At 40.3% G+C, this 25,706-nt stretch overlaps 1 protein-coding gene and 1 long non-coding RNA gene across 2 annotated transcripts in view; one reads left to right on the forward strand and one right to left on the reverse strand.

The window, feature by feature from the left end:
* Nucleotides 1–1,221, reverse strand: part of ZNF804A (zinc finger protein 804A) — a 270,186-nt gene extending 268,965 nt beyond the window's left edge. The window contains exon 1 of the mRNA XM_055308332.1: nt 1,111–1,221. Within this exon, the coding sequence (XP_055164307.1) occupies nt 1,111–1,221 (111 nt within the window). The remainder of the gene's footprint in view (nt 1–1,110) is intronic.
* A 319-nt stretch (nt 1,222–1,540) lies between these two features.
* LOC129498740 (uncharacterized) lies at nt 1,541–7,380 on the forward strand. The gene is made up of 3 exons (XR_008662191.1): nt 1,541–1,678; nt 2,975–3,146; nt 6,638–7,380. It is a non-coding gene; the product is annotated as an uncharacterized LOC129498740 (long non-coding RNA).
* Nucleotides 7,381–25,706: the final 18,326 nt, after the last annotated feature.

Here is a 25,706-nt window from a genome sequence, read left to right on the forward strand (position 1 = left end):
GGAATAAAAAAAAAAAGAAAGAAGAAAAAGAAATCAAATGCATATCCATGCCGGAATTCACGTAAAACTTCAGAAGAGAACTTTTCATTTTTGGAAAACATCACAGCACTTTTTTGTTGTCGTTTCATAATAATAATAAAAAAAAATCATGCAGAATCCTATTTTAAAATACGGACTAATCGGGTCCGGCTTTAAAGTTCCAGTCGGTGGACTCAGGCTCAGTCACCACTTTGCCCGGAGCAGGAGAGGCGCAGAGCTCGGGGATGCAGGCACCTGCAGGCGGCCACCTGGCTCCAGCTCGGCTCTCCTGGCGCTCCTTAACCTTAGGGAGCTGCTCCTCTCCTCTCTTCTCCTCTCCTCTCCTTCCCCCCCCCCCCTTTTGTTTTGCTTTCTTCCCTGCAGCTTCCCTGTTCCGCAGATGCCAGCACGCGGGAGGCAGGGCCCCGGGGAGGTCTGTACCTGGGCGGGGAGCGGAGGGCAGGTGCGACTACCGGCCCCAGCCCCCCCCCCCCCCCCGCGAGGAGCCCTCAGGAGCAGGTGCTCGCGCTCCAGCCCAGCCTGTGACCCCGCTCCCGCCCTCCCCGCGGGTCTCTAACCTCCCGCGTGCGCGGCTGGCGGGGGACGGGGGGGGGGGGCTCCGCGGGCGCCCGGGCGGCTCAGCCCCGACAACTTGTCCCCGCGAAGTTTGCGGCCGCCCCTCGGGAGCCCTCCGGGCGCCCCCGCTGCCCCGCGGCCCCCTCCCCCTGCAGCCGCCAGGCCCGGGGGTGCCGCGGGGTCGCCCGGGGGCGCGTTCCCAGGCAGAGGTCCCGCGGCCGCGGCCCCCCAGCTCCGGGAGCGGGGCGCGCCGGGGGCAGAGCATCCTCCGAGCGGGCGTCCCCGAAACCCCGGACCGGCCGAGCCTCGCTCGCATCCCAGCCGCGCCCGCACCTGCCCCTGCCCCCGGGCCGCTGCGTCGGGGCCCCCAGTGCGCGGCGACACCTGCGCGGTCCCGCGCCTCCCGCATCCTCCCCACGCGCCCCTCGCGGCGGGGACCGGGCCGGGGACGGGGCCGGGGACGGGGCCGGGGACGGGGCCGGGGACGGGGCCGGGGACGCGCGCGCGAGCTATTACCAGAGTTTTGGTCCCGTTCTTGCTGAGGGGGCCCCGGAAAACTCCCTTGATGTTGCGAAAGTGTCCGTTGCGGAGCCGCGTGGAGCTGATGACAATGTAGTAACACTCCATGGGGCCCCGCCGCCTCCCGCCCGGCGCTGGGGCCCCGCCGCCGCCGCCGCCGCCGCCCCGCACGCCGGGGGCCACGCTCACTCCGCCCCGCGGCCGCGCGCGCCCCCCCGCCGCCGCCCCCGCGCCCGCGCCCGCGCCCGCCCCCGCCCCCGCATGCCCCGCGCGCCCCCCGCCCCCCGCCGGCCGCAGGGGCCCCGAGCGCGTCAGTGGCGGCGGCGGCGGCGGCGGCGGCGGCGGCGGCCCGGGAGTCGCGGCGGCCGGCGGGCATGAGGGCTGTTATAGTGCGCGGCGTCGCCGGTCCGCCGCACCGAGCCAATGGCAGGGAGCCACTGGGCTGGCACGGGGAGCTGTCACGGCCGCGCAGCTGGCGCCCGCCCCCGCCAGGGGGAGCGCCCCGAGAGCCGCCGACGCCGCGGCCGCCGCCACCCGCCCCTCGGGAGCCCGGGACTCCGGCGAGGTGGGGGCGGGGGAGGGCGGGGGGGCGAGGAGGTGCTGGGGGGCGGGGAGGCGGGGGTTCGGCGAGGTGGGGGCGGGGGTGAGGGGGATGGAGGTCGGGGGGGCAGAGGGTGGGGGACTCCGGCGGGGGGCGGGGAGGGCGGGGGCGCAAGGGGGCGCGGGACTCCTGCGAGGTGGGGGCGGGGGCCGGAGGGTGCAGGGGGGACGCGGGCGGAAGACTCTGGCAAGTTGGGGGGGGGCGGAGGGGCGGGGGCTCCTGCGAGGTGGGGCGGGGGCGTCCCGGCCTGCGGGGGGCGGGGGCCGAGGGTGGCAGGGGGCGGAGGGGGGGCGGCTGGGTCCCCGCAGGTCCTCGCAGGTCCCCGCAGCTGCCCGCTGGTCCCCGCAGGTGCGCGCAGGTCCCCGCAGGTGCCCGCAGCGCTGCCTCCCGTCCCCTCCCGTCCCCTCCCTTCCCCTCCCCCCGTATACTGGGCTTCTTGCATCGCGTTAGTTTGCAGCGTGTTTGGGGTCCGGAGGCTGGACCCCGTTCAGCATCTCAGAGAAAGGGAGCGCTCCGCACCCGCACCCACCGCCGCCGCCACCCGGTCGCAGAGATCACAAGTGTTTGCGCTGACAGCTGGGGCGGGGGCGTGTGCCGGGGGGGGGGGCGTGGGGGGCTCCCGGCGATGCGAGTGGAAGCGGATGGGAGGCGAGGGCCGGGCGGGCCCCCCCGGGCGGGCCCCCCCGGGCGGGCCCCCCGTCTCCCGAGAGCCCCAGGGCTTCCTGAAGCGCCGCCGAGGGAAGGGAGGCTCTGCAGCAAAGGAGCGGCTGCCACGGGAGCGCCTCGCGTCCCTCCCCGGGTCCCTCTTCCCACGCACGACACACGGGGCGGCGGGAGCAAAAAGCCTCGGCCCTAGAAGGGACCAGACCGGAAAGCCCCCTGCGCGGGAGCCCCTGGGGTTCCCCGGGGAAGCAGGGGACGGGGTGCTGCGATCCCGGCCGCCAGGCCGCCTGCAGGTGCCCCCAGCCGCCCCCTCCCCGGCCGGGTCGCCTGGGCCTCGGTGCAGGTGTGACTCCTGGGGGGGGGGGCGTCAGGTGCGCGCCAGTCCTGAGCCGCCCGGAGACGGATGGAAGCAGCAGGGGGGCGGGGCGGGGGCAGGTGCTGCTCCAGAGCCTTCGCTGGAGGCTGCTTTCCCTGTTGCCTGGGGCGGCCTAATTGGTTAAAGCAGATTCGGGACATGGACATGGACGTGGTGATGCTCCAGGGTCACCGCGGACGGCGCCGCCACACGACCTGACTGTGTGTCTTGTTTGTCTGAAGGTCGAGGTGTCAGGACATCTGCACTCGGGCCTCCCACCCCTAGGGTTCCGCACCCTACACCCCGGTCCTCGGCCCTCGCAGGGAGCCTGGCCGCCAGCCGGACACCAGCCCTGGAGAGAGGAAGAGAAGAGAAGGGGACAGAAGAAGTGCTTCCCGCAGAGGGGACACTGCCGTGAGTAAATTAGAAGTGACAGAGGTAGGAGAGGGCAGTGCTAGACTCATCTAAGGAAAATTCTCCATGTGCCATGCTTCAGTTCAAACAAAGAAAAAAAAAGAGTTGATGTGGATTGATCATAGCTCATGATGAAGCGTCACAGTCCTTTAGAGGTATTGGCTGAATTTCTCTGATATCCACTTGGGGGAGTGCGGAAATCTTGGGAGAAAAAGAGAGCAGGAATTTCTAAAACTTACATACTCCGTGGAACAGATCGCCTAATGATTTGTTAGAATTCAGTATGAACGGGATCTATCAGAAAAAAAAAATGAGTATTCTTCACTGAATAACGTGTGGAAATTAAATCCATCTTGGCACCTATCATTACAGCAGTTTTTTTTTTGTTGTTGTTATTTGTATTTTGAGGATGCAGGGATTCTCTGTAATATCATTTTGGGAACAACTAATGACCTGGACGTTTTTCATGACGCCTTCTGAAGTTTGGGAAACTTGCAGCTGGTAGACCGGGGATAAGGTCTTCACTAATACTGAGCCAAACCGAGGAAGAAGCGTCATAAGGGAAAGAGTCACATAATGTAGTTTTCTTGTGTTTGCAAGTCACAGTCATCTAAGCTAGGTTTTCTGAAATGTTATTCTCTCCAAATCCTTCTGACAAGATGTTCAGATCTTTATCTACATCGTGAAGCTCAATTTCCAGTTCAGAAAACAGGAACATTTATAGGAATTGTCCTATGGAACAGAATACCGCCTATCTGGAAAGTCATATTGTGTTTTCTAGTGGCAAAGTTTATAGAGTGTATATCTGTGTCTCATAAACAGCAAAAGCATACATGTGTATGTATATATCTTAGGATACATAGGCATCGTAATAAACTTCAGTGAAATATCTTCTAATCTCTGAAGAGTCTTTTCACTGTCAGAACAGGCTATTTTTACCACTTACACGTTTCATGGTATGATGAGGTGGCTCTAGACTGTCACATGTAGACCTACACAGAAGTGGCAATGAACACACCATAGATTTGCTGCCAAAGCATGAAGGATGAGGACGGTTATAAAAGAATGTGCCTTTTTTGCCTAAAATCTATCCTCGTTGTCTCTCTACACAGGAGGGAATCTATCTCAAAATTACATAATATGCAGATTCTGGACCTAGACCTTGAACTTCAGTAGGCATATTTAGAAGCGAGCACAGTTTCCTTTTGTTTCGCCTTATCTCGATTGAGCAGCCGCATCTATAATGATCGAGCAAATAAAACTATTAATCCCACTGTACGATAGTCATTGTGTCCCTACCGATGAGCCCCGTTACCTGTGGGCTCTGCCTCAGGTCAAAGTTAATGTTGGGAATGGTGAGCCCCCCCCCCACACACACACACCATGTGCGATCCGGCGTCTGACCGTAACAACCACTACCCGGAGTGGAATTCTTACGGCAAACGTCAGAACCTTTCGTTTCAACTTTGCTAAAAACGAAGATAGAAGGCAGGTGGGACACCAGTGCTTCCCCATCGTCTTGGCAAGGAAGCGTGCCTTTCTATGGCAGTAAAGTGAGATCAGTAGGTAGTGACAGATTATTGTGCTCTTCCATCTTGCTGTTCTCATTTCTTTCCTTTTGTCCCGGTGTAAAGGCAGTAGGTACATAAGTAAGCATCTCTAAATTCCTGCTATGCTATAGTCTCTGAAATCCATGGCCTATTCCCATTATTTAAAACAATTCCGATTTCTGTTATTAGTAATCATCTTGACATGGATTATTTCTATGGAAGGATGCCACCAAATTCTTAAAAATAAAATATTCCCTCTCAATCACCCGGAGAACATAGGAGGTCCGACTGGAGACCTGCTTTAAATATCTAAACACTCAGAGGCAATATTTCATCATCAGAAAATATTTTTAAATACCTTATGGGATAATCCTGTATCACTTGGGTTTCATTGGTGACTTGCGACTTGAAAAAATACACTTAGTAATTTAATTATGACAGTAAGTGATATTAATCTAAAAACAATGTGCAGCTCCTTTTTGCAACCACACTTCAGTTTTTCTCCTTCTCCAATTGGGATTTGAATCAAGATCCCCTAAGCCCTGTGCCGATACTGATTTAACTCACTTCCTCTTCCTCATCTTGCTTCCCTAACCCAAATTTCCATGTCAGTTTTCTGTGCACCAACGAGGTATTGCTCCTGGCCTCCTCTTGGCTCACACATTTCAGGACAATGTTGTTCCTTGGAGACGTGAGACCGACGTCTTGCCTCTTTTCCCAGACCAGTGGCTGGACCCCCGCATCCTGAATCCCTGCCCCACTTCGCTCAGTCCGGCTCTTTCAGAGGGAAGTAAATCTCCCCCCGGTTTGCTTGTTGCTATTTCAGACCATATGTTGCTACCCCCGCATGCTGAGACTTCCTACTTCCTGTCATTACAGGCTCTGGATGCTTTTACTCTGTTTGTCTGGATAACTTCCCATCACTAAAACGAATGATCCACAAATTATATTCACTTTTGGTTCCCACACCCCAGCCTTACCTGAGCTTCTAGGCACCGAGTTGCTGTTCTTACATCATCCTGAAAAAAAAAAAAAGAGAGAAAAAAGCTTATTTCAGTGTTTTTCAAATGTGTCTGTGATGTGTTCTTAGTGATTCCAGACTATATTATTGGGATTCAAAACTTTCCTTTTCATTACTATAACAATCTTAACATAATAAACATATTCTTGATCATTTGTGAAATCCTATAACAATAATTTATAACTAGGTGTTGTCGCTATATGTCTCTCTTGTTTGCCTTTCGAGTTGTGACCACATTGGTGCCAGGTATTACAACTTTTATTGTTTTGGACTAATGAGGAAAAAACTAAAAACTTAACACGTAAATTCTTATTCTAAGATAAGATGCTTATTTTCTTATGCTAAGAAAATGCTTATTCTAAGATAAGACCAAATGATAAATGACATCTGCATGGATTAAGGCGTTAAACCGGAGGAACGTGATAGGGCACCTGTGTGCACCCTAATCATCAGGCGTGCTTAGATCACTATTGACACACAAATACTCATAAAAACATCCATGTTGAGACTGGATTTGGTTTCAGCAAAGCAACATCATCTGTTGTATTAAATTAAGATGGTAAATTTGGATTTTTTTATATTTTTATTTGATTTCTATTTTTTAATTTGTATTTACATAAAAGCTATAAGCATATGGGGTTTCAAAATTAGTTTGGTGTTAACATATTTGAGTGAAATTATGCCACAAGTGAACCTAAGCTATGCTGGGAATCTTTAAAAATGAGCTATATGTTAATCAAGTTATTCCAACATGGTGTTTTATACTAGTCATGAGGTATGCATTGAATAAACACTATTGACTTTATCTGCAGCTGATACTGTTATTGTATGATTTGAAAGGAGATGGTGACTTTCTGAGGTTATTATTATTACCTAAAAGTAGGAGGTCCATCTCGCATATCCCTGTTTCTGTATTTCAGGTCTGCTGGATTTAAAAGTGAGGCCTCTTTAAAACAAATACCGTGATCTACCAGATCCAATACCACATCAATTATAAGACGTACCCTTTTTATCTCCACTATAAATGCAAACGCACTGTCAATTAACTGCAAGAAGCCACTGATTATAAGACATCTGAGTTATGGAGATGTTGAAAACAAAAAGGCATCTTAGAACCCATGAACTACGAAACCTGAATTTGTGAAGACAGTACCACATTTAAAGACTTACTGGAACTCACCTTAAATAATGTCCTGCTAAAGCAACCATGCGACACTGAATGAATCATGACTTAGCTGCAGTTATTTCACTTCTAAAAGAAAAGGAATAAACTAGGTATTATCTTGTTCTCAAGCTTTAATCTCTCTGATTGGCAACTTCCCTAGATTTGATATTGGTCAGGCCTGGAAGAACAGAACATCAATTTAGTTTTCTACTTGAGGATTGCATCTTGAATGGCTGGAGGAAATGCAGAAATTGTGGAAATGTGGGAATTAGTGAAAATGCAAAATGGATCAGAGAGAAATTTCACAAATTTGCTTAGGTTCAACCCTAACAGGTAAATTAAACAATTGATATTATGCGGGATTTTTTTAACATGTCTTAAAGAATGGTAGATCACGTACTGACTAATATATTTATTTGATACTGAAAATGGGTTTTTGTCTTTTAATTCCCTTAATTTTCAATTATAATAAGTAGCATTGGGATAGATGCCAGGACAATGCTATTTTAAGAGCCAAAGCGACATTTCTAATATATTGCCAAAGAAATTAATGTAATTGGATGCTATATGACTAACTTACCAAAAAGATAACATTAAATTATATTATTAGTCAAGATAAGATAAACAGTTATTGCATTCCTACATTTTATAGTCTTTTGAAAAGCAATCTGGTAACATCGATTAACATTAAAATTATATATAACTTTTGACCCAGCCATTGTATTCCTAGGACTCTCTAAATAGAATAAAAGGATATTCACAAGACCACTTAATGCAATTTTGTTTAATTGTTCATAATTAGAAAAACCTGGAAATGGGAAATTATCATCAAAAATGGCTACATGTTATTATATATGTTAAAGACTTTGCATCTATTAGAGTAATACAGTGTATCTATACCTATTGACTTAGTAGGATTATCTGGTTATTTTATTGTGTAAGAAGTATACAAACAAAAGAAAAATATAAAATAGGATTTGGTTTTGTATTAAAAAAAAACAAGAACATGTGTATATATATTTGCCAAAAACAGGCAAGAATATAGGTGAGAGTATATGTAGTTTGTTGACATATTTTAATATTAATTCTGAGGGAGAAGAAAGAACTGGAAGAGAAGCAGGAAGCTAGGGAGGTGGAAGAAAAAGATAACTGACATTCATACACATAGAGGCACATATATGAGTAAAAACATAGGAAAAAAAAGAAGGAAAGGATGGATGGAGGAAGATGAAAATGGCACCGTAACTAGTACGTGAAGAATCATAAAAGATAGGTGAAAGCAGGGACAATATTGGGAAGATACTGTAATAGAAGCAATTCATCTATAATGATGAATAGAGATGGGGATGAGATAACAAATCAAGGAAATCGTTATGAACTAGATTGACAAGAGTTCTGATAGATTTTGATGTGGGGTGATAAAAAGACTAACACAGAATAACAGAATTTGGCCTTAGTTGCTGGTGCAGTTTCCTGAGATGGCAAGGTCTAGACACTTTGTGAAAAATGCTAAATTTAGATGATGATTATTATTTTTTTAAATAAGTGTGAGATGCCTTTTAAATGTACAAGCAGAGAGAGTAGACATGGCCAGGTACAAAGTCCAGAGTCAGGATCCAGATACTCATATGGGAGCCAGGGGCAAATCAGGGCCATTCACAGCATGAAGGCATAAGAAATCACGTGAGATTACTTGTATATAGAAGGAGGGCTGTAGGGCAGATTGGGGTTGGCTCTAGGAAAAGTAGCTTAAAAAGAAGATAGAAAATGAGCTGTCAGAAAGTGTTTAAAACCAAGAGAATATGATGCTTTGGAAGCGCCTTCCTCCAGGAAAAAAAAAAAAGAATCAAATTTAAGGAGAGATTGATCACCTGCAAAAAATGCTATTGATATTTCAAGTGAGAAGAGATCAGAAGAGTGATCTCAAGTCGTCCATCTTGAAAGACATTGGTGACCTTGGCAAAACAGTCTCTGGAATATACCAAAAGACTGTATAGGACTTACAAAAACTGAATCCTGCAACAGAGTTAAGAAACCTGGTATATGTGCTATGATATGGATAGACTAGAAAGTGTAAAGCTAAGTGCAATAATTCAGTCAGAGACAGAAAAATGCCATATAATTCCACTTATATGTGTAATTTAAGGAACAAATAACTGAGCAAAGGGGAAAAAGAGAAAAAAATGAAGAAACAAACTCTTAATTATAGAGAAGATAGTGATGGTTACCAGAAGGAAAGTGGGTGGGGGATGGGTCAATTAGGCGATGGGGATGAAGGGGGGGCACTTATCATGATGAGCACTGGGTGATGAATGGAGTTGTTGAATCGCTATATTTTACATCTGAAACTAATATAACACTGGAATTTAAAATACAATACAGAAATAACACTGGTCTAAAGAACAGTAGGAAAATAAAACAAAATTGCATCTATGTATAAAAAGAACACCCCTATTCATATTGATAAGACATTAAAAAATGACTTCATGGTATTACAACAAAGATTAACAGGTAAATCTCTCAATAGTAAAACTATGATTATTTTTTCATTGGATTTCTTGCATATATTCATATTTTAAGTGATCATTTTCTTCTACATGAAGAAAAAAGACATTTTTTACTAATTATTAATTAAATTCTGTGAAAATAAATTTTTTATCTAGAAAAAATAAGACAATGAGAAATTATAAAAATAAATGAATGGCAGAAAGGGAAAAATTAAGCATCTGACAAGCACATATGTTTTCACAATGAGTGGGAATAATTTATCCTATAAAAGGGAAAGCCTTTCAGATTACAAAATCTAACAAATGATATGCCTAAATATAAAGTGATAGAGAAGTTGAATGTAAAGAGGAAGAAAATAGAATAAACACAGAGAGAAAACCATAGTATTTACATTACTACCCTGTGAAGTAGAATTTGAGGTAAAAAATATCAAAGAATACAATTGAAGAATATAATACAATATCCACAAGCATTCATGTGCCAAATAACATAAAATCAAAATCCATAAAGTAAAAGGCCATAGAAAAAGAAACAAAACATATAAACAAACAAAAAACAAAGGAAATACAAAATAAGCATGACATATAATTGACTCACTTTTTCTATCAGATTATTCAAGATAATAATAGATTGATGGCGTGTATTAGTTAAGGTTAGTGGTAACGTAAATGGATACAACTCTTTGAAGGGTAAATTGGTTTTATTCATATTTTTTTAAAGTGCATATCCCATCTTCAGCCATCCCACCCACTTCTTGTAAATTATTATACTGAAATAATATAAAGAGATAAAAATACAAGCATAAGAAGGCTCACTGCAGAATATTTGTAATACACAAAATTGGAAAACAACCAATATGTCCATTAAAGGGAAATAACTAGCAAAAATTAATAAAAATGCACGCAATGGTAAATTAGAGATCATTTCTCAAAAAAAAAAGCTTTGTCTTTATTAAGATTTTTATCTGAAAACATCAAGACCAAAAACTACAGTATATTCTCATTTGGGTATAATTAAATTAGCATATAGATTTTTACAGACCGGTAAACGGATAGTGATTTGCAGAAAAGAAAGGCAGAAAGGTTGGCTATTCAAGAGTACTTGACGGTGATTGATACTGTTCATGATTAAGTTGGATGATTCGGGGGCTAGGGTCAGGGAGTTTGGGAGAAAGGAGTCTTAATTTCTTAAATAGCTTTTTTTTTTTTTTTAACTGATTTTAAGTAAGAGATGTAATAATCCTTGTTTGGAATTTTTCTTAATTTTCAAAGAAATTAAGATACTTTTGCACCAATTTAAATTAGTCTTATTATTATGTATGCAAATCCATGTTATGTATGTATACATGTTTGCTCTCTCAGTTCCCTAGCAGCAGTAAGATCAGTTAAGAGCAGCAACCTTGGCTGGTTTGCTTTCCATTGCATCCCTGCAGCCCTGAGGAGTATCTTGAGCTTAGAATGTGCTCAGTAATTATTGTTAACTGAGTTTCAGGATCAAAAAAGTTAAAGCAAGGATTTGAAAAAGCAAACACATTATAACAATGCTTTTCCCCTTTATTTTTATCTTATATCAACAGGTGTGTCGTCTCTCTTTCGATAAACAAACCTGTGTATACACATGAAGTACAGTAGGTCCCCCCAGTATATCAGGGAGCGTAAACATCAAATTCTCTAAAAGACTCCCCAAAACAATCAGAGCTTAAGTGAAATGATTCATTTCTCTCATTCCCCATAGTCAGCGTGTATGCAGGCCTTGATGGTGTCAGTGTCCCGGGTCTTGTACCTGGGTGTTCTCCAGGACTGACCACGTGGCTCCCGTCTTGTAACCCAGGGTGACTGCTCTGGCTCCTGTCACTGCAGACGTGCTTCAGCAAAGGCAAAGGCAAGGAGGGCAAAGGGAGGGCACTGCCCTTCCCTTTAAGCAAAGGGCTTTACAGCTGCATGTGACATTTCTTTGCTGCATTTAATTGGCTATCACTTTGTCACGTGGTCACACCAGTGGTTTGGGAATGTAGCGCTTGACTGTGTACCCAACTGAAGATTAAAGAGCTGTGTTATGCAGGAAAGAAAAATAATAATTGATGTTTCAACATTCCATCAAGTTCCTAAATTGATGGTGGGGCCATTGATGTGGGGAATACATGATGGCGAGGAACTGATTAAAAAAAATAATTCTGTGAAAATCGTATCATACATGCAGTTGAGGAACTCTCGATGGTGCTATATATTCTAGACAAGAGAAAATAACATTAGAATGTAACTGTTGACAGAAATAAATTTAAAGGGAAATTTGGAGATAAGGGGAAATACATTCCATTTCTATAAACTACTACTTTCCATAGAGCTCTTATAAGTTTTATAAATCCGTAACATTTAACCTCAAACTGTTGTTGAATGTCAGGGCGATAGGTAGAAAACCCCAAGATAAACCATTTCACGTTGGCATTCAACTATATTTTTCCTTCACGACTCAACTGTTCCACGTAAACAGCACTGCCGGCATTAGTTTGCATTCAATATATGACTGGTCTGAGTTTAAGCTATTGGCCTCATGGCCAAAAAAATTAGTTTTTCTCCCAATGAACCAGCTCACTTCAAGGAAGTGACTTCTGTGCATTCTTTGACGTTTTCTCAAGGAAGATCCTTCGCTTTCCTTAGAAAAGGAAAGAAAAAGCATAGTCATGACTTCTCATGATAATGTGCAGGTGTAATGATGAACTAATTGAAAACAATTTACCCCTTCACCTTCCTCCCCCCATAAGAGTGTTATATAGCAAATGACCTCGTGTCTTGAAAACTTATATCCTAATTATCACTGGTTTGATTTCAGGACACTAAATTTTAGGGGTACTGGTCTGTGATCTACGTTGTGACACAGACATTTATCAACTCCGGCAATCCCCATTAGCTCCGGGATCACAAGCCCTGTTGGGAAAAGTTCTCATTATTATAGTCTAACCTTTATCATAAGTCATTAAAAAAAAAAGGAGGGGGGAGTATGTGCATCTGAAGCATACTATGTTGTGTGGAGTCTTCCTCTTAATTTTAATCCGTGTTTCAGTATTAACTAGGAGCTGCTACTCTGTCCAGTAATTTGATTTACTCTTTGACTTCGCCTCAGAGCTGAGAGTCTAAACGCTGTTCCCGAGGCTACAGAGCACTGATTCTCAAACGCTGGCCTGGATCAGAATCACCCGGAGGATACAGATTCTGAACGCCCTCCCCAGGGTTTCTGACTCGGTAGCTCCTGGATAAGGGCCGATAATTTGCATTTCTAGCAAGTTCCCAGGTGATGCTGAGGCTGCTGATCCCTAGTCTGGGGACCACATTTTGAGAACATTACATCAGCGCAGCCAGAGTTCTGGCTGCTGCAGATTCCTTCTCTGAACAGAGCTACTGTGTCTAAGAACTCCAGAACTGAAGTGATAAACAGTCCTCTCTTTAAGGGCTGAGAAGAGATTTTGAGTGAAAACCTTATCCATCATGTACACACCACATAGCTATTCTTTGCTCGTGTAAGCTTACCGCTAACCTTTGGGTCAAATAATGATGAGCATCAGATAATTTCAATAAGACATTTCAAATTTTGTCTTAAATGACATAAAATGAGTCCATAAAAATGCAATGTCTTAAGTAGATAATTATAGTGAGACTCCTTGTAAGGGCACTCATAACCCTATTATGTCACATCAAAATATAATATGAATGTTTTGAAATTCGGTATCAAAATATCTGACACATAGGTACAGGTACACAATATTTTTTATTAAAATGTAAGAAAACCATTGTCATAATATGGAAGAGTTAGGGGGGTATAGAAAAAACATCAAGGCCAAGTTCAAGAGTTTGGGGAAAAATATTTTTATTAATTAATTCATTTAGAAAGGGAGAATGCACACCCCAGCAGTAGGGAAGGAGGGAGAGAGAGAGACAGAGAGACAGAGAGAGACAGAGAGATAATACCCTAACTGGTCTCCATGCTCACGCAGAGCCTGACGTGAGGCTTGATCTCACAACCCTGAGATCTTGACCTGAACTGAGATCAGGCTGATTAACTCAACCAACTGAACCTCCTAGATGCCCCCAAAATTAACTCTCTTGATTGATTTAGAGAGAAAGAGAGAGCGCATGCTCAAGTAGGGAGGGAAAGGGAGAAAGAAAATCTTAAGCAGACTCCGCTCCTAGCGCACACCCTATACCACGCTCCATCTCACCACCCTGAGGTCATGACCTGAGCTGAAATCAACAGTTAGAGGCTTAACTGACTGAGCCACCCAGGCGCCCCATGGGAAAAGCATTTAAATGGTCAAATAAACAAGTTAAAAAAATAGCTTTTGTGATAGGAAAATAGAGTGAAAAGAATGAAAGAAAATAAGGTATTTTACATGCTCATTTATTTTGCTGAATGCTTTCATCGTGTCCATTAGTAACGGGAAAAAGAGTTGCAATTTCATTAAGCCATTCTTTGCAGGATTCATTTTCTCTGAGAAGCTGTGAGAAAAAAAGATCTTAGGTGAAGAAACCTATTTAAGTTTTCAAATGATTAGGATTTGTTTTATAGGTTTTATTTTAATGCATTGTTCTGTCTCACATTAATTTTTTTTTTAGATTTATTTATTAGACAGAGAGAGAGAAAGAGAGAGAGCTCATGAGTACGGGGAAAGGCAGAGAGAATCTCAAGCAGACTTTGCGCTGAGCACGGAGCCTGCCATGGAGCTCCATCTCATGACCCATTAAATTGTGACCTGAGACCAAATCACAGGACAGTCACTTAACTCACTGAGCCACCCAGGAACCCCTTCATGTTAAATTTTATATACACACGTAAAATAGTGTATAAGTTGAGGGTAGTGACCTACAAGATAATGGTAGAACATGACAAGCACATTATACAAGAATTTAAATCAGTGTGTATTTTATTTTAATTGACGTACTTTATTGTTTTAGAGTATTTTTAAGTTTACACAAAATGGAGCAAAAAGTACGACGAGTTCTTACAAACCCTTTTCCTCGGCACACCGTTACCCTGTTATTAATATCTTGCCTCGCAATATCTTGTTACAACTGATGAACCAATACTGATCCATTATAATGAACAGATGTCTATATTTATATTAAGGTTTACTCTGTGTTGCACAGTTTGCTGGCATTGACAAATGTGTCATGTCATGTGTCCACAATCATGGTATCACCCAGAATAGTTCCACTGCCCTAAACATTCACTATGCCCCACGTACTCAACCCTCCTCCTTACCATCAAGTCCCTGGAGACCGTTATCTTTTCCTGGCCTCTATGGTATTGACTTTTCCAAAATATCACATAATTGAAATCATAAAGTATACAGTCTTTTCAAATTTTCACCTGTCAGTTAACAGTAGGTGTTTTAAGTTTCCCGTGGGTCTTTATGGCTCGTTTCATCACTAAATAATATGCCCCTGTACTGATACGCCCGTTTGTGTGTTCATTTACCAACTAAAGAACATCTCGGCTGCTTCCAAGTTTTGGCAATTTTGAATAAGGCTGCTATAAACATTTGTGTGCAGGTTTTTGTGGATTTCAGTTATTTTGGATAAATGTCTAGCCGCATGATTGCTGGATCATATGGCAAGGCTATGTTTAGCATTGTAAGAAACCGCCAAATTGTCTTTCAAAGTGATATTAACATTCTGCACTCCCACTTGCAATGAATGTGATTCCCTGTTGCTCCACATCCTCGCCAGCATTTATTGTTGCCAATGTTTTAGATTTTAGCCATCCTGATGGGTGTGTAGCGGTCTGGTTTTTCAAATTATCAGTTCCCTAATTACATGATATTAAGTGTGTTTTCATATGCTTATCTACCAACTGCATCTCTTCTTTGGAGACATGTCCAGATTTTGTTATTATTTGAACACCTTGTTCGATACACAAACCAAAGGCATAGGCGTCACAGCACCCAGTTTCTGGTCTTGGATTTGCCATTTTCCTCTCACACGCTCTCAACGGAAACTCAGATTCAGAGTGTTCTTGTGTCTATTTCATGAGATTGTTCTAAATATCAAATAAAGATCATTGCAAAACTATCTGCTTAAAATCCAAATGAAAAAGGAGGATGCTTTGCTTTTAAAGCCACTCTATAATAATTACTCTACAGTGAATTTCTGAAATCCTCTTGCCAAAACGGAAATAAAATTTGCTGAGATTAAGTTCCACTAGTGTAATCATCTCTCATGTTTTAACAAGAATTTTAAAATTTGTAATATATATGTTCTATGTAGAGATAATTGTAATAATTTCCATAAATTGCCGTGGATTTAATTGTATAGAAAAAAATAAATAATCTCTCCCATCTTATGGGAAAGTCAGTCATCTCCTAGTAGAATATATACCTAATGAAATTATACTATTTAACTGATGTACCAATGTGCTACTACTGGTATTTGCTTTGCTAATGAAATTTAAACTTTGTCCCTTCCAGAAAATGGCTGAGAGACAGATTCAATTTTTTTTTTCATGGACAGTTGAGAATTTTGTTTGTGTAGAATAAGTTTTGTGTTCTACAAATCAGGGAACCAGCTATTCGTATTACACATTCTAAGTCTCTTAATCATACTTTTCCCTATATAATATTTAAAGATATTGTTTAAAGATATTGAAGAGAGTTATAATTTTAATATTTGCTTCGTCAAGAAAAATGACCAGCTTAAAGTGAAGTCATAGAAATCCCATGAACTACTGGTCCTCTCTATTTTATTAGGAAATTTAGGTGGATATTACCCGGGCATAAGCACATTTTGCAGGTGCTATAAAACAATATCCCACCCTCAATAAATTTAGCGCTGCCTGACTAACTTGGCTGACATCCTTTACATGTATTTGTTTTTTTGTTTTGTTTTGTTTTTCCTTTTTTTAAGGATTTTATTTATATATTTATAAGAGGAAGGAGGGAGGGACCTTTACATGTATTTGTATCTAAATATTTCTGGTTGCTGTCCAAGTGTCTTGTAAAAAGAGGTTTAGAAAATTGTTGCTTCTCCCCTATCCCATGCTGAAATTAAAAGAAAACATGTACTCTTTCAAATAGTCATCGCAATACTGAAAATAATAATAAGAAGAATTAATAATAATAATAAAAGTCAAGCTTGACTCCCATGAAACTCCCTTTCAACCAGTCTAGATCAGAAAGTCATACTTAATACCCACACCAAACACCACGATGCTGGTTCCAGAACCCAATTCAGTATCCTGGTATCCAATTTTCTTCAAGTGAAGAGATGCATGAGTATGAATGATGAGACTTTTACGACTGTGGGCCTAAGAAATACTGCCATGGCTCATCCTTCGTGAAATGTGACGTTGAGAGAAATGATTGTCCACTGGAGAAGCCATATTCGTAACAGCAGCAGCTGAATGAGCTAAGCAGGTAACGGTTAGCAAGGGGAGGGGCCGGAGAGAGCAGGAAGTTCTCCAAGACCACTTCTTTCCTCAGCCTTCCGTATGGCACTTTAATCAAGCATCTGGATCCTTCTGTTCTACCAGGAGCAGCAGGACTTCCAGTGGCAATTGAGATAAGCAGGCAGTAGAGTGGCAATTGAAATAAAAGGGAAGCGCTGTCCATTGATCGATAGTTGTAGTTGAGTCTGAAAGGGTGACTTGGAGTTACTTGTGCTGCCCTAAGTGGCACTTAGGACTAGTGAGGAATTATTTATTAAACGTCCATGAACAAACCTGGGAGTCACAGAAATACATAGAATCGTGACTCCTGCAAATATCAGAATGCTTGTTAACCAGTGGGAAGGTTCTTGCAACTGTTTGGACAGAAATGCAAATGTAAGTGTGACCTCCTTTTGCCAATGAACCAGGGAAGCAAGTGATCGAAGTACATATCATAGAGATCCAAGCATTTTACCAGATAGCAACTCTTTTCTCTATGGTTTATATGTTATTCTGGAGTCTCTGGCCTCTTGGGGATTCTATCAAAGAACTGATAGAATTACTATTATGTTACATTTGAATGCCTACTGTGTAGTGTACATGGTGCTTAAAACTGTATATACATCATATCATTTAATCTTCACAATAACACAAGAAGTTAAACAGCATTAGTATTTGTAGAAAAACTGATCTGCAGATAATTGGTAAAATTATGATTGGTAGCCTAGAGCCTACATCCTCAAGTACTACAATCATATCTCAGAAATGATCTTCGACATCACAAAATATTGTCAATATGCTTGATAACTTTTAGTTTGACATCTATGAATTGATTTCATCACTCTTCATGTCGATACCATCCTTTTCCCAATATACATAATTATACTTAATGGCAATAGATTATTTTCGAGAGAATACACACATACGCACACGGATATGTTGTTCCAAACTAGCACTTGTATTAGTTTGGATTAGTTTAGTCCAGAAAATCATATGTAAGAAAAATGCACAGGAATAAACCGTATTTGATTGCAATTTAATCAGGGGGTTAATTTCAATGGATTCTTATAGTTGCTTTTAATTTGAGTATGGAAAGATTTTTATATGGCCAGAAATAAAAAGGCAAGTTTACTACATTGTCTCAGTTTCTAGTTTTCTAAATTTCCAATTCTACCCAGCTGCTCCTAATGGAAAACATTTTTGTGATTGTACTATTGGAAATAGGCACTTAATTGTGTTATCAGAGGACAAAAGTAAAATTGCATGTTCACAGCAAGTCGTAAGTAATAACAGGATCACCACCAGTCAGAAGATACAAAGGCTGAGAGACGACTTAGAATGAAGGGCTTCAGTAGGGTGTCATGGAAAATATAAGGGGTTGGTAGGTTTGAGGATCTACATCCAGGAAATGCAGGAAATTTGATTAGGTGTAAAATTAGGAAGGCATGATAGTTTAGGGTTTGAATCGAAGGACTAGAAATCCATCAGTAAAAAGGAATAGATAGGTCTGGAATATCCAGTTACGTGCGTGCAGAGAAGTGTCTAGAATGGTAATGGGATGGCAGGGCAGGGAAAGGAGAGAGAGTGAAAAGCATCTGGGAATTTGATTCTGTTGAGTAGATCTGAGATTCCTTCCTCATGGTTGTAGAAGTGTTACTAAAAAGGCAATAAAGTTCTCACAGATTTAGAGCCGAGGGTAAATAACGATGCTAGATCCTTGCAAACTTATATAAATTCTAAAAGCTCTCAAGTAAAATGTGATCAGCTGCATGACTTCCCCATTTAGTGTAGAAATAACTAGCACGTTTACTCTAATGGGATACATGAGGAGCAAAGTGTGATGGGTGTGATCTATCCTCCCTTTGTGATTGTGTTACACGGAAGCATAGAGATATTCTTTACAAGTAAACTGATGTGATTGATAAGCTAAATGACTGATCTCTCGTATTTCCAATAATACCTGAGGTACTTTTCAAGTATTTGTTTTACACTATTTGCCAGTTTGAGGCTGATGGGATAGACACCAGTTTTAGCTGCAAAACACTGTTCAGATGAGGCCTTATACCATATAAGCTGATCCAGGTTGAAGCTTGGGTTTAGGACCTCCTTGAAAAAAGGGCTGAGCATTCCAAAAGTTCATTCTTTTTTTTTTTTTTTTTTTTTTTTTTTTTAAGTCCACTGGTTTAAGAAACAGAGAAGGATCATCAAGGAATTGTTGCTAGGCTGAACAACGCTCATGTTATCTCATATCCTAAGAGGTCTGTATATTCACCATGAGCTGTCCATTGAGCTCCATGAGATAAAACATTATCTCCATGTCCATTGTCCATGAGATAAAACATTTAATAAGAAATATCACAGTGCTACTTATTTTTGTTTGTATTATTTCGCTTTGTTTTGTATTATATTTAAAAATTGGTAGCTAGACTTTTTCTGTACTGAGAGGCAGCAGGACAGCAGCAAGATACTGAAAAGATACTAGATACTAGTAACCAGTTATTTAAAAAGAAATCTTGACCGGGGTGCCTGGGTGACTCAGGCAGTTAAGCATCAGACTCCTGATTTTGGCCCAGGTCAGGATCTCAGGGTTGTGAGATGGAGCCGTCTTCCCCTTCTCAGTGTTTGTGCATGCATTCTCTTTCTCTCTCTCTCTCTCTCTCTCTCTCTCTCTCTCTCTCTCCCTCAAAATAAATAAATAAATCTTAAAAAAATTAAAATAAAAAAATAAATCTTCTGGGGTATGTTGCTAGTTCAGTCAGAAGAGCATGCAGCTCTTGATCTCAGGATCTTGAGTTCAAGCCCTAAATTGAGTATAAAGATTAAATAAATAAACAAACAAGCAAGTAAATAAATAAATAAATAAATAAATAAATAAATAAATAAAAGTGAACTTAAAAAAAAAAAAGAGAGAGAGAAAATCCTGATTAAAAAAAAAGAAGTCTTGGGATCCCTGGGTGGCGCAGCGGTTTGGCGCCTGCCTTTGGCCCAGGGCGCGATCCTGGAGACCCGGGATCGAATCCCACATCTGGCTCCCGGTGCATGGAGCCTGCTTCTCCCTCTGCCTGTGTCTCTGCCTCTCTCTCTCCCTCTTTCTGTGACTATCATAAAATAAATAAATAAATAAATAATAAATAACAAATAAAAATAAAAAAAGAAGTCTTAAGCCTCTGAAAAATTTCTAAACTGTAAGAAAGATATTGGTAAGGGACTGAGAAATGGTCCAAATGATCAAAGGCAGCACTGAATATTAAGATACTTTAATCAAAATAAATTTAATTTTTCAATAAAAGTAATTAGAAAATAATCACCTGTAATGATACACTAGTGACTTGGGCTTCAAATGATGCCACTACACAGTCCAGAGGTTATTAGCAAGGAAGAATGTTCCAATAACATGTAACTCAGTTGTCATGCCATTTATTGGAAAGATGAAGGAGCATATGAATTATTTAACTGAGATAATTTAAATAAAAATTAAATATAATTAAAATAATGTATCACCCATACACAGGCACACCACATAGAGAAAGAGCAAAAGTAGGCAGAAAAAGAGCAGTAAGAAGGTTCAAGATAGCACGGGAGAAGCAACTGAATTCCAAACCATATTTTCCATACAAATGTAATAGATGCAAAAGCTGCCGAGAAAAATCATGCATTAGCCAGGTTTGATGGCTTCCATATCCTGAAAGGAACTGACAATGAGGGACAGAAGATCTAAAGCCCTAATCGTAGGGCTTTGAGAGTTGGTCAGTTTCCTACAAAATCCTAGAGTAACAAAGAAAGTAGTAGATGAATGTGGATATTCAAAGCAATGCAAAATTAATATTCATTAGCATATTTGTGGTGTTTGTATATAAGCAAAACACACAAAATAAGAATAAAGAACAAATTGATTCAAGGTAGCAAATGCATTAAATATTGAGTCACAAAACTGACCGGGAGGGTATGAAAGAGTATTGATTTACCCCCACTCTACACCCTTGATTTGGATGAAAAAGACTCAGTTAGATTGCACGGCCTAAGTTAATAACCTAACCTACAATAAAATAATAGTGGATGACATTTTGAAATTTCCAGGATGAAAAAACAAAGTATCTACAAATATCTTCCAGCTAATATCACTCTACAAATAAAAAGGAAAGAAGTTTGTCCTCAAATTTTCCTTGGCAATGCTGCATAAACTCTCAGAAGTTATTGTTTTCTTAAATGAGAAAACATTTTAACATAATATTTTTATATAAAGACAAAGTATCATTCATGTAAAATGGGAATAGAAAGCCATTTTAATTTATGCAAAGAACATCATAGCTCATTTACTAAACCAGAAATACAAGGCAACTTAATATTTAGAATCATTTTTTTAAAGAATCAGACAATATATTGCATCAAAAAGTCAAATGCGAATATACTTTTCATATCATGCAACTTCATTCCTAGGAGATTTGCTAATGGAAACATCATTTATATACAATCTAATTGCTGTTATGGAATTTAGGATATATAGTTTGGAAATGATTCACCTACTATCATTAGGGATTTAAGTGTTCTAGTTAAGTGAATTTTCAATACCCTTAAAATTCTAAAAAGTCATTAATTTTAAATATATTATATACTCCACTGACTTAGTAAACAGAGTATTCTAATAAAATTTGGTATGTTAATAAATTTAGAGTTGTCATTATGAATATCAATTAGTATGCTCTATTACAGTGACAACTTAGGGCTGTGTGTTTAAGACCTAATTGTGAGCTGCTCTGTAAGATGTACACACTTGGGTGTATTTGGTGCTGGATGTGAGAATCGTTTCTAGTTATGCTGCTCCCTTAAGTCCACTGTCAATTCAAGATGGGCATGTTGCTTCCTCTGTTCTCCTCAAACCTGCTGATCTCTAATTCTAAGAGAAGAAAAAAAAAAAAAAACTAACGGGTTTCACAGGGAAACAGGAAACTGTTATCTTTTTAAAATAAGCTTTCTAATTCTAGAATAAATTTTAATTAACAGAAAAATCTCAAAGATACTAGAGTTCCCATCTACTGCATACCTAGCTTGTTTTTGTTGTTGTTATTATTATTATTATCATTATAACATCTGACATTATGTGGTCTTTGTGTCACAATTGATGAACAAATATTGACACAGTATTAAAGTCCATACTTTATCCAGATTTCCTTAGTTTTTACCTGTGTCCTTTTATTATTCCAGGACCCTGTCCAGAATATCATATTACAGTTATCATATTTGCCTATCCTCCTCTTGGCTATGCTGATACCATATTCTGGTCAAGTATTTGGTAGGATATTCTCAATTGTGATTTGTCTGATGTGTTTCTTCTGATTAGACTGGGATTATGGGCTTAAGGGAGGAAGACCGCAGTGGTAAATTGTCATTCTCACCACATTTGATCAAGGGTACATGATACCAATGTGAGTTGGTCACTGTCAATATTGACTTTGATCCCCCGGTTAGGGTAGTGTGTCTCAGGTTTCTCTATTGTTCCTTTCCATAGTCTGCACTTCAGTAGGAAATCACTATAAGAAGCCCACACTTAAGGACTGGGGATTATGTTCTATCTCTATGAGTGGGGAGTATGTACACAAATTATTTGAAATTCTTTGGCATGGGAGATTGATCAATTTTTCCATTTATTTATGTATTTATTTATTATTTATGAGTATGGATTCATGGTTTTCTTATTTTGTACTTTGCTTTTAATCCAATACTATTTCATATAATGTTGTGCAAAGTGGCTCCCAAAATTCTCTTGGGAGCTCTTTCAGTTGGCTCTTGTGTCCCTTTGGCATATTTTCATCATTGCAGGGTTGGTTTGGGATTTTGTTGAGCCCTTCTTTGCTTTCTGTGACTCTAAATATTCCAAGTTTTTTCTTGTATTATTTGCCATTGAAACCCTCACACCAGCCATTACTCCAAGATTTCTGTTTCCTTTTATTGGAGGATGGTAATTAGAAAGCAAGATCTGAATACTAGGTGTGCTCACTGCTCCTGAGATGACATTGCTCCTAGGCTCTCTCAGCTGACAGAGCAAGGAAATAAAGGGGTGTATACTAAGCCATGTAGATACAAATACCTGTAAATAATTCTACAGTAACCATTAGTATATTAAACTAACCATGAGTTTATATTGATGTCTCCAACTCTAAAACGTTGCTACCTTGAAATTTTGGTTATTTATATCCTCCACTCCAACCAGAAACTTAGTCCCATCCATTTACTTAGTTGTCCAATTCCATTTTTATATATATTATATATATATAAATATATGAATATATTATTATAGTATATATAATGGTTTCAGAGTTAACATTTACATCAATGGGAAAGAAGTGTATCAACTAGAACACAGTGTTTATGTACAGTTAATTATGCCTTCAGTCTTAGAGAATAAATTTATTTCCAAAATTATTTATGTAAATACTTCCCTACATGATTTCATGAGTATTTTTCATACAATTATAATACAAACATATTCCTCTGTCACATCAGACATTCCATCCTGGCATCTCTAACCTCCTAAACGATGTATAAACTTCACGCACTACAGTTCACTCTGTGTTATAAAATTTAGAGACAGACAGTGTCATGTACCCAACATTAGTATCATGCAGAATGATTTTTCACCATCCTAAAAAAAAAAAAAATCACCTGGGTTTAACCTATTTAACTCATCTCCCATCCAAGCCCCTGGAAACCATTAATATTGTCTCTATAGCTTTACCTTTTCCAAAATGTCAGATAAATTGAATGGTAGAGTACTTAGTCTTTTCAGACTGGCTTTTTTCACTTGACAATATGCATGTGAGATCCATTCTTTGTCTTTGCGTGGCTTGATATTTCATCCTTTCTCATCATTGAATAATGTTCTATTGTATGGATGTATCACAATTTGTTTATCCATATACCCATGGAAAGACATCTTGGTTGTTTCTGGGTTTGGGCAATTATGCATAAGGCTGTTGTTAACATTCTTATGCAGGCCGTTGTGTGCACATACGTCTTCAAATCAACTGGACAAATAGCTAAGATTATTCCATAAATGTCAATTAATTCAAGTTGATTGATAGTGTTGTTCTAGTCTTCTATATCCTTACTGATTTTCTGTCGGCTTGATCTATCAATTACTAAAGAAGGAGTTTTGAAATCTCCAAACTATAAGAGAGGATTTATTTATCTCCCCTTTCGGTTCTATCAGTTTGCCCCACATATTTTGACACTATGATATTAGTTGCATAGATGTGTAGGGTTGTCTGTCTTTTGGGATAACAGATTTCTTTGCCATTAGATAATGCCCTTTTTCATCCTTAATGATATTTCTGGTTTTGAAGTCTGTCTTGTCTGACATTAATAAATTTTTTATTTATATCCTTTATTTTGAGTTGTATTGTCATATTATAGCATTCTCTACCTCTTTACTTTCAACTTACTTGATATGTATAAAGTATATATATCATATATACTTTAAGTATATTCTTGATTTTCTTTTACCACATTGACAATCTGTTTTTAAATTTACTATTTAGATCATTTCTCTTTAAAATTATTTTATACTTGGGTTAATATCTAACATTCTTGTTAGTGTTTTCCATTTGTCACATATACTCTTTAGTTTTTCCTCTTTTGCTGCCTTCTCTGGTTTTATATAGCATTTGTATGACTGCATTTTATCTTTTCTCATTATACTGCAGATATTTCTTTCTAATTCTATTTCCAATAATTACAAATCCAGTGGTAAAACTTTTCCTTTCTTTATATAGATCTCATGCTTCTGATCTATGCCATATTTCTTCTGCCTGAAAGCTTATTTTACCATTGCTTGCAGGTAAGGTCTGCTGCCAATGAATTCCCATAGGTTTTGTTATGTCTCAGGAAGTTTTTATAACTCTCACTTTGAAGGATAATTTTACTTTGTAAAGAAGTCTAGAGCAGTCGTCTTCTTTCATTTCATTTTCTCCTTGCTTGCCCAATATATTGTAAGAATCCGACTATAATGCTTACCCTTGTATCTCTATAAATAAGCCTGCCCACATACTGCTTTCAAAAATTTTTTTGGAGTTTTTCTGATTATATGCCTAAGTTTGTTTATTGGTATTTATTTTACTTGGTTATGTTCTCTGAGATTGATGTACCAGAGATTGGGTTGGTGTCTGTCATTCATTTTGTAAAGTTCTCAGTCATTATTACTTCAAATATTTTTTATGCTCTTTTCTCTCTTTGTGCTCTTTCTGGTGTCCTAACTACATGTAAATTACACCTTTGGATATAACTATCCTACAGTTCTTGGATGTTCTGCATACTTTTTCATTCTTTTTTCTATATGCATTTTAGCTTGGGAAATTTCTATTGACCTATCTCCAAGTTCATCGATTGTTTTGTCAACTGTTCTTAGTCTACTGATGAAACCCATCAAAGACATTCTTCATTTCTGTCAGTTTTTTTCATTTCTAGTATTCCCTCTTGATATTTTTTGTTTGTTTGTTTCCATCTTCCTGCTTACATTGCCCATCTTGCATGTGATCTATTTTTCCAATGGAGCTCATAAAATATTTTTCATACTACCTTATTTAATTTTTCCTAGCTTCTTTGAGGTACACTTGACAAAAAAAAGTGTATATAGTTACTATGTTCAACATGATGGTTTGATATATCTATGTGTTAATTACCACAACCATCCTAATTAACACATCCATCACCTCACATATTTACCATTTTTTGGTGTGGTGATATCATAGTTACTTTAAATTCTCTATATGATAATTCCAAGATCTGTGTCATATCTGAGTCTGTTTCTAACGGTGGCTTTGTTTCTTCAGAGTATGCTTTTTTTCTGGACTTTTAGATATGTCTTGTGATTTTGTTGAAATTCAGGCATGTTTGTAATATCCAGGAAT

Source organism: Nyctereutes procyonoides, unplaced genomic scaffold (assembly GCF_905146905.1).
Source record: "Nyctereutes procyonoides isolate TBG_1078 unplaced genomic scaffold, NYPRO_anot_genome, whole genome shotgun sequence".
Classification (NCBI taxonomy): Eukaryota; Metazoa; Chordata; class Mammalia; order Carnivora; family Canidae; genus Nyctereutes; species Nyctereutes procyonoides.